Genomic DNA, 12,872 nt, shown 5'->3' on the forward strand with positions numbered 1-12,872 from the left:
GAATCCATAGTCAGATAATTAAACATCTCTCGTCAGACTGCAAGTGACATCTCCTCGTCATTTTCAACCACACCCTGAGGGTCTGGGGGTTAGAATAGGCAACTAAAAGGAGTCTCTCACGTTTTGGCCTTTATGTGATAGTCCCCTGTAGGGTTTGACCTCTGTCTCAAAATTTTCCTGAAGAGCGAGCTAATTGGGAAAGGGCGCCTTACATGGTGCATCGTGTCCATCGTCTATTGAGACCTTTAGCCCACTTTATCGTCGTCGCATTGCAGTCCCGCCCATCTCCATCTTTGACGAGGACACCTTCCATGTGTGTGTTTTCCACCATGCACTATGCAGTGTCACTTTCTGTGCCGACAATGACCATGGACTTATTTGTACTTTGTACCCAGCAAGGTAACCAGTTCGTTGAGCCTCCTGGCAACACAGAGATCGCTCTGCTGATGGCTGCGCTAAACTCCCCATGTATGCAAAGGAGTAGATGCCCGTCACCCTGGGGCATCAGGACTCCCAGCAATGGCCATCCTGCCAGGTGGCCTTTGCTGCGGCCGAGTGTCGCCCATGGGGAGGTCCCCTGGTCAGGGTGGGTGGCATCAGGGTGGATGACGTGCGATGAAGCATAGTCCATCATCTCTTGCTGGTGGTGAAACACCAGCCGTCTCTAAATGTTCACGAGCTCAATTCAGTGTGCAGAAGTACAACCTCAAATCGTTCCCCTCCCTGGCCCTACCATGGGAGGAACGTCAGGTTAAGGATGGCAGCGGATCTTATTCAACCCGATACCTTGTATGTTCGAGAGCTGATGGGGAATCTTTCATGATGATGAAGCTTCAGTTTTTTGTTGGGTATTTAGAGGACAAGTTTGGGGAGGTAGAGGGATTGTCCAAAATGAGATCTGGGCCAGTCTTGATCTAAACTGCATTATCTGCCCAGTCATGGACGTTACTTGCTTGCGACAAGCTGGGGGTATTTCTGCAACCATCACACCGCATAAGAGCATAAATATGGTCCAGGGTACCATATTTCGTAAGGATTTTCTCTTGCAGTCTGACGATGAGCTGCACGCCAATTTATAGCATTGAGGTGCACATTTTATCCGGCTTGTCCTCTGGGGTCCGAGGGATAATCAGGTTGCCACCGGTGCCTTCATCTTTGCCTTTGAGGATGATACAGTGCCCGAGAAGGTCAAGGTGATGGTCTACTGCTGTGATGTAAAGCCCTATATCCCTCCCCAATGTGGTGCTTTAAGTGCTGGCAGTTCGGCCATATATCTTCCAGCTGTACCTCCAGCATTACGTGTCGAGGTTGGGGACGCCCATCACATCCCAATACTGCCGCCCCTCAGAGCTGGAAGGCTACACCAGCTCCCTTGATGGTGGAAGGCATTTCCCTCCCTGTTGCTCCTGCACCACCTACTTTGGAAGCACCCCCCACCCCACCCCACCCCCACCCCCTCCCACCAACCATCTGGGACCTCAGACCCCACTTCTAAGGTGGAGAAGTGTAAGTGTTCTTCGGCTTCTCTCACTTGGATGGGAAATTGCGGTGGCACCCACACCACCACTACCTACAAGCTCTGCGTCTGAGGATCAGGTGGAGATTCTGTCATCTGCTGAGGACCTAGATCTCGCCAGACCCTCAGACACAATGGATATAGACTGCTCAGGCAGTAAGTCGGTGGCAGCAGGTGACTCTGAGGCATAGACTGCCTTATTGAATGTTCCATGCCTTCCCAGTCTTATGATGATGTCATCCTTTCAGTGGAATTGGGACGGTTTTTTCCACCCTTTGGCAGAGCTATGGCAACTGTTAAGCTTTACACCTGCTTTCTGCATTGCCCTCCAGGACGCCTGGTTCCTGGCAATGCGGACCCCTGCCCTTTGTGGCTTTAAGGGATATTACAGGAACCGTAGAGACTATAATTGAGTGTCAGGTGGAATTTGCGTTTATGTCCTAAACTCAGTCTGTAGTGAAACTGTGCCCTTCAAACCCCTCTTGTAGATGTGGCCGTCAAAATAAGGATGGCAAGGAAATAACTGTCCGCAGTGTATATCTTCCTCCAGACGGTGCAGTACCCCTGAATGTATTAGCTGCACTGAGTGATCAACTCCCTAAACCTTTCCTACTTTTTGGAGATTTTAATGCACATAACGCCTTGTGGGGTGGCACCGAGCTTACTGACCGAGGCAGAGATGTCGAAACTTTACTGTCTCAGTTTGACTTCTGCCTCTTAAATACTGGGGGCGACACACATTTCAGAGTGGCTCATGGTACTTACTGGACCATTGATTTATCAATTTGCAGCCCAGGACTTCTCCCATCTATCCACTGGAGAGCAAATAACGAGCTGTGTCGTAGTGACCACTTCCCCATCTTCCTGTCACTGCCCTGGCGTCAGGCCCACGGACATCTGCCCAGAAGGGCTTTAAACAAGGTGGACTGGGAAACTTTCACCCCTGCTGTCACCGTTGAATCTCCCCCATACAGTAACATCGATTTGATGGTTGAGCAGGTGACAACAACAATTGTTTCTGCGGCAGAAAATGGGATCCCTTGCTCTTTAGGGTGCCCTCGGCATAAGGCAGCCCCTTGCTGGCCGCTGGAAATCGCTGAAGCAATTAAGGAGTGTCGGCGAGCTCAACAGTGGCATAAGTAGCACCCTTCCCTGGAGTACCTCATATCCTTTAAACGGCTCCGTGCCCGCATTTACCAACATATCGAATGACGGAAGTAGGAGTGTTGGGATAGATAAGTCTCAACTATTGGGTGCCATACATCACCTTCCCAAGTCTGGGCAAAGATCAAATGTCTTTTCGGGTACCAGACCCCAACAGATGTTCCCGGTGTTAACATAAATGGCATGTTATCTACTAACGCAAGTGAGATTGCCAAGCACTTTGCTCGAGCCTCTGTGTCTGAGAATTACCCCCTAGCCTTTCGCACTCTCAAATGGCAAATGGAAGGGAAAGTCCTCTCATTCACTACATGCCACAGTGAATCCTAAATTGCCCCATTTACAGAGTGGGACCTCCTCAGTGCCCTTGCACATTGCCCCGACACAACTCCTGGGCCTTATCAGATCCACAGCCAGATGATTAAACATCACTCATCTGACTACAAGCAACATCTCCTCGTCATCTTCAACTGGATCTGGTGTGATGGCATATTTCCATCGCAATGGTGGGAGAGCACCATAGTTCTGGTGCTCAGACCCGGTAAAAACCTGCTTGATGTGGATAGTTCTCGGCCCATCAGCCTCGCCAACGTTCTTTGTAAGTTGCTGCAATGTATGGTGTGTCGGCAGTCACGTGGCCTACTTTCTCCATATCAGGCGGGGCTTCCGCCACGGCGCTCTAGCACTGATAATCTTTTGTCCCTCGAGCCTGTCATCCGAACAGCCTTTTCTAGACGCCAACACCTGGTTGCTGTCTTTTTTGATTTATGAAAAGCGTATGACACCACCTGGTGCCATCATATCCTTGACACATTGAGTGAGTGGGGTCCTGCGGCCCGCTCCCGATTTTTATCCAAAACTTCCTGACGCTCCATACTTTCCGTGTCCAAATTGGTGCCTCTCATAGTTCCATCCATATCCAGGAGAACGGATTCCGCAGGGCTCTGTATTGAGTGTCTCTCTATGTTTAGTGGCCATTAATGGTTAGCAGCAGCTGTTGGGCCTCTGTATGCAGACGACTTCTGCATTTCGTACTGCTGCTCCAGAACTGGTCTTGCCAAGCATCGCCTACAGGGAGCCATCCACAAGGCACAGTCATGGGCTCTAGCCCATGGCTTCCAGTTTTCGCCATGAACACGTCTGATTCGTTTCTGTTGGTGTCATACTGTTCATCTGGAACCAGCACTTTACTGTAATGACGATCTACTCATTTTGGTGGAAACATCGATTCTTAGGTCTGGTTTTTGATGCTTGTTTGACTTCGCAGCTTAAAAGGAAGTGTTTGCAGCACCTCAATGCCCTCCGCTGCCTGAGCAACACCAACTGGGGTGCAGATCGCTCCATGCTGCTGCAGCTCTGCAGAGGCCCTGTTTAATACCGCGTTGGCTTGAGAGTGTGATTTATGGTTCGGCGAAGCCCTCAGCATTGCGTTTGCTCGACCCATTGCACCATTGCAGAGTTAGACTAGCGACAGAAGCTTTTAGGACGAGTCCGGTGACAAGCATATTGGTGGCGGCTGGAGTCCCTCCATTGAAGATCAGATGTGCACAACTGCTTGCCAGTTATGTTGCACACATTCATAGCTCTCCTGAACATCCTAATTACCGGCTTCTTTTCCCAACGATGGTGTTTCACCTCTCACATAGGCGGCCCAGGTCAGGGCTAACAATTGCAGTTCGGATGCGATCGCTTCTGTCTGAATTGGAGTCCTTCCTTCACCACCTCTCCTTGAGGACCTTTCACGTACACCTCTGTGGTGTAGCTGTAGGCTGAAGCTTTGCCTGGCCCTTTCGCGTGGCCATAAGGACTCAGTTAAACCTGCGGCTCTCCTCTGTCACTTCCTCTCAATTCTTGAAGTGTGTCAGGGCTCTGAAGTGGTTTACACCAACGGCTCGATGGGTGATGGCAATGTTGGCTTTGCCTTTGTCCACAGAGACCATATTGAAAAGCATAACTTGCTCGGTGGCTGCAGTGTATTCACTGCAGAGCTGGTGGCCATATCTCGTGCACTTCAGTATTTCCGTTCATGCCCCAAGGAATTGTTTCTGCTGTGTACTGATTCCTTGAGTGGCCCACAAGCTATCGACCAGTGCTATCCTCGCCATCCTTTGGTAACGTCCATTCAAGAGGCTGTCTATGCGGTGGAATGGTCCTGTCCTTTAGTGATGTTTGTGTGGACCCCAGGACACATCAGCATCCCAAACAACGTACTTACTAACGGGCTGCCCAAACAGGCTACGCGGAAACGGCTTCTGGAGATGGGCATCTCTGAACCTGCCATGCATTCTACCTTACCCTGCAGGATTTTTCGGCATTGGGAGACAGAAAGGCATAACAGCACACAAAAAAAACTGTGTGTCATTAAGGAGACTACGAATGTGTGGAAGTCTTCCTTGCAGGCCTCTTGCAGGGAATCAGTTGTCCTCTGCCGGCTCCACGTTGGCCACGCTTGGGCGACCCACAGCTACCTCTTGCACAATGAGGAGCCGCCTCAGTGTTGGTGTGGCACCCGGTTGACAGTGGCCCATATTCTGGTGCACTGTCCCACTTTGACTGCCCAGCGACAAAATCTTGATTTACCAGACTTGATGCTGCTCATTTTATCTGACAACACCTCATTGGCTGATTTAGTTTTATGTTTTATTTGTGAGGGTGAGTTTTATCATTTGATCTAAGTGTTAGCACATGTCCTTTGTCCCTCTGTGTTTTCCATCCTAGTTCTTTTTGGGTGTAGTTTCAGTGTGTACCAGTGTGGCTGTCTTTTCCTTTTTATTCTCGTGGTCATCCAGCCATTGTAATTTCTTTCTTGGTTTACACTCTTCTGTTTCTAGCATCTCTCTGTTGTTTTCTTGTCCTCTTTTGTTCCTTTTAGTGTTTGTTACCTTTCCTTCATTCTTGTGGTTTTTCCTTTCTTTTTGTTTTGTGTTATATGTCTGGTCTGTTTTATTCTCACACTTGTGGCATTGTTGTATTAGGAACAAGGGACCGATGAACTCATAGTTTGGTCCCTTCCTCCCTGTTTTAAACCAACCAACCATCCATCTTCAACCAGACCTGGTGCGATGGCACCTTTCCATTGCAATAGCGAGAGAGCACCATTATTCTATTGCTCAAGCCTGGTAAAAACCCACTTGATGTGGATAGCTATCAGCCCATCAGCCTCACCAACATTCGTTCTAAGCTGCTAGAATGTATGGTGAGTTGGCAGTTCTGTTGTGTCCTGGAGTCACGGGGCCTCCTGGCTCTATGCCAGGGTGGTTTCTGCCAGGGTCACTCTACCTCCAATAATCTTGTGTCCCTTGAGTCTGCCATCTGAACAGCTTTTTCGAGGTGCCAAAACTTGCTTACCGTCTTTTTTGATTAACAAAAAGCTTACGACATGACCTTGTGACATCGTACCCGTGCAACATTATATGAGTGGGGTCTCTGAGGCCCACTCCTGATTTTTATCCAGAATTTTCTGTCACTCCTTTATCTCCCTGTCCAAGTTGGTGCCTCCCATAGTTCACCCCATATCCAAGAGAAGGGGGTCACACAGGACTCTGTATTGAGTGTGTCTCTATTTTTAGTAGCCATTAACGGTTTAGCAGCAGCTGTAGGGCCACCGGTCTCAGCTTCTCCATATGCAGACGATTTCTGCATTTCGTACTGCTGCTCCAGTACTGTTGTTGCTGAGCGGCACCTACAGGGAGCCATTCACAAGGCACAGTCATGGGCTCTAGCCCACGGCTTCCAGTTTGCAGCTGTGAAGTCGTCTGTCATGCACTTTTGTCAGCGCCGTACTGTTCATCCAGAACCAGAACTTTACCTTAATGACAATTCACTCACTGTAGTGGAGACATATCAATTCTTAGGACTGGTTTTCGATGCCTGATTGGCTTGGCTTCCTTACCTTCGTCACCTGAAGCCAAAGTGCTGGCAGCACCTCAATGTTTTCCATTGCCTGAGCAACACCAACTGGGGTGCAGATTGCTCTACGCTGGTGCAGCTCCACAGAGCCCTTGTCCAATCCCGCATTGGGAGTCTGGTTTATGGTTTGGCGGCACTCTCAGCATTGTGTTTACTCGACTCAGTGCACCACTCTGCTGCTAGACTAGCGATGGGAGCTTTTAGGATGAGTCTGGTGACCAGCGTACTGGAGGAGGCTGGAGTCCCTCCATTGCAGATCAGACGTGCACAACTGCTCACTGTAATGTAACAAAATAAAAGTGAAGTTGTTATTCAATGGAAAAGTTGGAATTTGAGATTTCACTTACTATTTTATCAGTCACAATTGGCGTAAGAATCATGGATTGACCATTGTCATAAAATATTGCATTATGAAATGTGAATGGTCTTTACTTGCAGTTTCACGTGGCTTGAAGCAGTCACAGCTAGCATGCTATTGATTAAGAAATTTCATCAAAATCCGTGATGGTCATGTAGGAACATTTCTCGATATTAGACCACTTGGCACAGAATGGCCCAATTAATTGTATTTGGATAATTTAGTTTAGTTTCATTATGGACTGCCTACTTTCAACAACACTTGTGAAGAATTTGACCTTAATTCACTTCGGTATTCACACAAATAATGTGATAATGCCTTAATCTTGCATTAGACACACTAATACCATTATCAAGAGGCCAGTTACACAGGCACAGAGTTTCGTTAATAAAAGAACGAGTTAGCAAAAGCTCAACATTTTCTGGTGACAATCCTTTAATGACTTGGCATATGAAAGAATCAGAATTTTATTGCTTTCTCATTATGTACATAATTGTGTAAATCATTAATTTAAAGCACGGGAGATTTATCAATATAAATAATGGAACTGAAGAAGAAGATAAGAAATACAAATTTTAATTTACAGAAATCATTACAAAGCTATTTTTCATTCCTCTGCAAACAAACCTTAATCATCATTTAAAAACTACGTGATTGAATAATAACATTTTGCACTAAAATAGTGTGTAATTTTGACTTCATTTAATCTAGTTCCATACTGTGAAGGTTTTTTCGCTTTTAATTTACTATAAATTTTCATGGCAACTTGCTGAAGAGTCTGGGTGGAGAGTTTTACCCCGTGAGATGGATACATGAAATTATCTTTGTTTCTTATGTCATAGATGTATTGAAAATGGTTTTGTGTAAATAATTTTGAATTCGTATGCATAAAGTTCATAAACGTAAATGCATTGAATAGTTAAAATTTTTAGATCCCGGAATAAAGGTTGGCATAAATCTATAGGTGTAATATTACACATATTTCTAATAATAGTTTTGTTGAAGTAATAATATGCTATTTACATTATTTGCATTCCTCTGAAAGATTGTTCCATATCTTACCATTGATTCACAATAGCTGTGGTAAACAACTTTCCTGGTGTCCACATCGCTTTTGTGAGACAACATTGTCATTGCAAATGCAAGACTTTAGCTTTCTGGCCAAGTAGCTTATAACAGAAGACTAGGTTAATTTTTTTTTTCTTGAAATATACCCAGGAATTTGACATAAACTGCTTTTCTATGTTCCTGATTTATATGGATTATTTGAAAGTTATACGATTTTGGTTGTTTAGTTTTAAACTGTGCTAGTTGATGATGCTTTCATGTTTAATTTTAATCCATTTACAACTCGCTATTGATGGGCTTACTAAGAAACAGCTAACCTTTTGTATATTTGCTAATGATGAACTGTTCTGTGATTATGTAAAGCACAAATGAATATTTCTTCCATAAAGGACAGCATTATGAAGGCTGCGATTGTTGATAAATACAAATATATGATGATGGTGTGAACTATTGAAATGCATAACAGCAAAATAAATAAGTGACTGACACAGGAAACTGTTTTATTTGTATTATGTAAAGCAGTTATCATTATTCCTGTTAACAACAAATAGGTTTACCTGTAGTATTTTATTTACTTAAATTTTATCACCTCACTGGACTACCTTAGTCAGTGTAATAAAAAGGGTTTTCATGTATCCTCATAGCCAAGTACTACATTTCCTTGGGTCTGAACTTCCTGACTGAAATCACCCTTCTCATTGTTTATTTGTTGGTCATGGTTTGTAATCCAGCTTATTTGTCTTTGTTTTTCTTAATTTTGTCTGTTTCATTTTTTTTAAATCTTTCTGTTATTTCACATCTGCCTTACTTCCCATTAGCCGTCTAATGTTGCTCTTACTGTTCCACGATTCGCTATTGTTCTCCACAAGATTCTGATTTCTGATGTCCTGGTTAGATGCCAAAAGAACGAAATGAATTTTATGTTATAAAATCCTGCATATCAGCTTTCTTGTTTAAAATAAAAGAAATAGTTATTGTCATGTTTTGGCTTACTAAATGTATTTTACTGAAATCAGATTTAAGAATACATACAGAAGACGTCAGTCTTTACCACACTTTTCCACTTCTCACACATAGTAAGAACAGTTAATCAACAGCATATGATGAATTCGTTATAAAGAGAGTTAAGTCCACCTAAAAAATTTTCAACAATAAAATTTGTAAGGTACAATTAAAAGTATTATATAATTATGTAAGATGTTTTAAAAGTAATCTTATGGTTAGTTAATGGAACTATCTGTCTTGCTGTGCTCATGTGTGCTTTAAGGAAGCTAAGTGATCCACCATTTGTTTACAGTCGTATGAACAAGATGAAGATGACCAATATGCTCCAGGGTATGACGTTGGTTCATTTCCTAAAGATTTTGGATATGGTCCTTTCGACCAGGATGGCGATGGTCCCCCAGGCCCTCTGGCTGGTGAGCAGAAACCGAGAATATTGCTGATGGGCCTTCGGAGGTGAGAAATAAAATAAATTATCAGCAGTAGCATTAACATACTAATTCATGCATGTTTTCATTATGAAAACAAAAATGAGGTACAAACGATGTGGAGTAGTGAAAAACAGGATGCTGTGTATCGATTTTAATAGGTCTGATGTTGGGGTTGTCCTGAAACGCGTCGTGTGAAGAGAAGTAAAACATTATTTGTTCAGGAGGCATTTTAGGTATTGTTGTTCAAAAACTTAATGGTTTCCACTCTCATGTCTCCTGGTGGTCTGTGTTACAATATGTTATCAACAAGTATTCATAAAGGTGAAGATTGTGGGCTGATCTTTAAGAACATCTCTAGTGTATTGCCGTGTTTGTTTGCTAAAAATGTGTTCTAAACTATTGAATTGCACTTTCTAAAAAGAGATACCTTTGTAATATTTGAACGCCAGCGTTTTTCATGATGAAGTGAATTATTGCTCTGTCAATGTTCATCTTACTTAAGTCATAAAATCCAGGCTGCTGCTTGGTTGCTTTCATACTGAATGCTCACCTCAACTATGCTGGTGTTGGCAATATAGCACATTTTCTATGTAGACAATACTTAATTTTTAGGAGGCTATGACACTACTTGAAGCCATAATATTCATGAATGGATCTAGATGATGGTTTATATGGTTTATGCAAGAGACGTTTATTCACCTTTGAATGGAGGAATTATGCCTTTCAGGGATTTGTTTTGTATGTCATTGTATTTCTGATAGCTACTGATAATCTTCAATCTTAAATGGAAAAATGGGACTTGCAAACACTGTTTGTCTATCAACGCACCTCAGGTGGCCTTTCAAGTGTAGATCTTGTGTGCATTGTCAGCACAGGAAGTTGCTCACAAAATTGATGTACAACACAGCATCATCATTTGAATGTTCAAGCACTATCGTATGACTCAAAAAAACTAAAAATTTACCACCTAGAGTTTGCTTGCGGTCAGTAATGCAAGATGATGTTGGTCACTGCATATAAATTATGGTTTGTAGGTGAGAGGAGAATAAAATTTAACTACGTGCTGTCATTTTGGAGGCATCTGGGAGGACCATGTCAATGCAGACAGTACACAAGTGTCTAGATGTGGCCAATTTGGCCTCTAGGCATCCATTACAAGCAATAGTAACCCCCACCACCACCAACACTATTGTGCATAAAGAAGGTGGGTAAAGAAATACCTAAAATGGGACGTTGACGAATGGTGTCAGTTCCTGATCACTGACAAGTGCAAGATTTGTCAGATGTCTGATTACTGTTGAAGAATAGTATGGAGGTAGCCAGATGCCAAGTCACATCCCAGGGATGCAGTCGTACAGTGCCAGCAAAGAGGGGTTCAATCATGTTGTGGGCTGGTATCGTGGACAGATGTCAAATGACTCATCACTGTCGAATGTTCTTTGATGGCTGTGTACTATAGGAACAGTATTCTTCAACCTATTTTCTAACCGTAGAGCCAACATTTTGGCCATTGGTTTGCCTATCAAAATGATAATGCATGCACAAACTGCACCTATCTTGTGAACACCTTCCTCCAAGAGGTAGAAAATGGCTTAATGGTACCTGTAGTATCTGCTAACATGAATGTGGCAGAATGTACTTGGGGCCAGGTCCAACTTCCAGTATGGCATCACAGAAACACTCACCAGATACTGATGATCTCAGTTGGGCTATTGTTGGGAAATAAGGCTGGCTGGAGCAGCAACGCCTTGAACATCATGTGGACAGCATGCCAAGGTGGGTCTAAGTATGTTACCATGCACCGGATGGAGCAACGCAGTACTGATTTAGCTAGTAGCAGTTTTTGATTTGCTCCCGGGGGGATTATAACTGTTTTGTGAGTACGTGTATATCAAGCATGGGACCGGCAAGCCACTGTACTTCTTCCTTTCCTGTGTTGCGGTCTTACTCTCTGACTTTATCTTTTCTCAAACTTGATCTTCAAGACAGATTCCCTGCTGACAAGGTAGTTTGCTCATAGTGCATAGATTATGGCTTTTCCCACCACATATTTTGGTTAACTCTGTTCAGTCCTTACATCTGGATTCGACCTCTATCTTTTAAAATTTTTTTTACACAAGCACAGGCTATGTAGTGATGCTCACTCGATTGTCTAGCATGGTAGCCAGTCCCTGTGGCGAGGTTGTCAGGTACCTGCCCACTCACAGGTGTAGGAAACCTACTATTGATGAGCAAGCTGTTACCTTCTCACATCTGCCTAAGAATAGGTGCCATTGTTCATGTTGGGGCAACTAGACCCTGCGAAATGCTCATCGAGCCCTGTGACCATTGCTCTGGCTGGATGACACATGTGGAGAAGAGTCGCTGCTCGGAGTAGACGGTGGAATGGCAGATATTTGGCACAGTAAAACGACCAAAGTTATCATCTGATGGCTATAACACTCCATCTCTTCAAACAGAGCTGAATTATTCAGTGCAGATTATTATGGTTATTATTAACTTATATATCTTGGCCATGCTGTAGGAGGAAAGCAAAAATAAGCAAGTTGCAGTAACATACTTCCTCCAGGTCCTGGTTTACACCCAGACTGCTGGAGGCTGCATTTTAACTATTGAGCTGATGTCCTTGGAGAAGAAAATTGGAAATCTACCTTAGTCACTGAAGAAGTGGTTCTGTCATTATTAAAATAGAAGTATTACTCTCTTTGGAAACCTGTTACCATAACACCCATAAGAGCATGACCCTTGGTACTGGGCTTAATTTTTCACTGCTCCTTAATGCTGCAAGCAGATGAAGAAGAGATGGGTCTACTCCGTAATCTTGTATGTCAAGATTGACACTAGGGGTATATGTCTTCCCCATGCAAAAAACAGAATGTGTGCCAACTTGATTGGCCAATATAAGAAAACTCGCCTTGTGAGCTACCACCTTCTTGTGTCGAATGTAGAGATGGCTACCCTCCCTGATACCAGAAATGTTTCCTGTATTAAGGAACACAAAATCCAGGAACTTAGTCTCAGATCATCTCTCACATTTTTTAGCTTGGAGAAAGTATGTCTCTTGTATGCTCTCCCAGTGGTATTGGCATTGATTCACACAGGCATTGGAGCAGGGCACATACTTACCTGGAGATGGCCACCTTAATCTGAAAACTCTCCTTCCCTTTCCTCCTTTTTATTTAGGGACTTCGATGTGTACTTTCTCCTGTGGGTGGAGGTAGGGGCCACACATCATCATGTAGTAGTGACCTTTTGAGTGATGATTTTTGTTTCGACCTTGATCTGTCTACTCAGCGATGGTAATCTGTCCTTTTACGTGATACCCAAAGCACCTTCTTGGCTATCAACATTATGATCTCTATCTCCAGTCATGTGGCTTTGCTACATGATGAACTTTTTGCCTGTGACCATGTCTCGGTGACCTTTC

General features: G+C 43.9%; 1 protein-coding gene across 1 annotated transcript in view; it reads left to right on the top strand.

Moving 5' to 3' along the window:
- Positions 1 to 12,872, top strand: part of LOC126355471 (ras-related GTP-binding protein C) — a 91,746-nt gene that overhangs the window by 23,765 nt on the left and 55,109 nt on the right. Inside the window, exon 2 of the mRNA XM_050005789.1 lies at positions 9,310 to 9,470. Coding sequence (XP_049861746.1) covers positions 9,310 to 9,470 — 161 coding nt within the window. The remainder of the gene's footprint in view (positions 1 to 9,309; positions 9,471 to 12,872) is intronic.

Source organism: Schistocerca gregaria, chromosome 1, assembly GCF_023897955.1.
Source record: "Schistocerca gregaria isolate iqSchGreg1 chromosome 1, iqSchGreg1.2, whole genome shotgun sequence".
In the NCBI taxonomy this organism is placed as follows: Eukaryota; Metazoa; Arthropoda; class Insecta; order Orthoptera; family Acrididae; genus Schistocerca; species Schistocerca gregaria.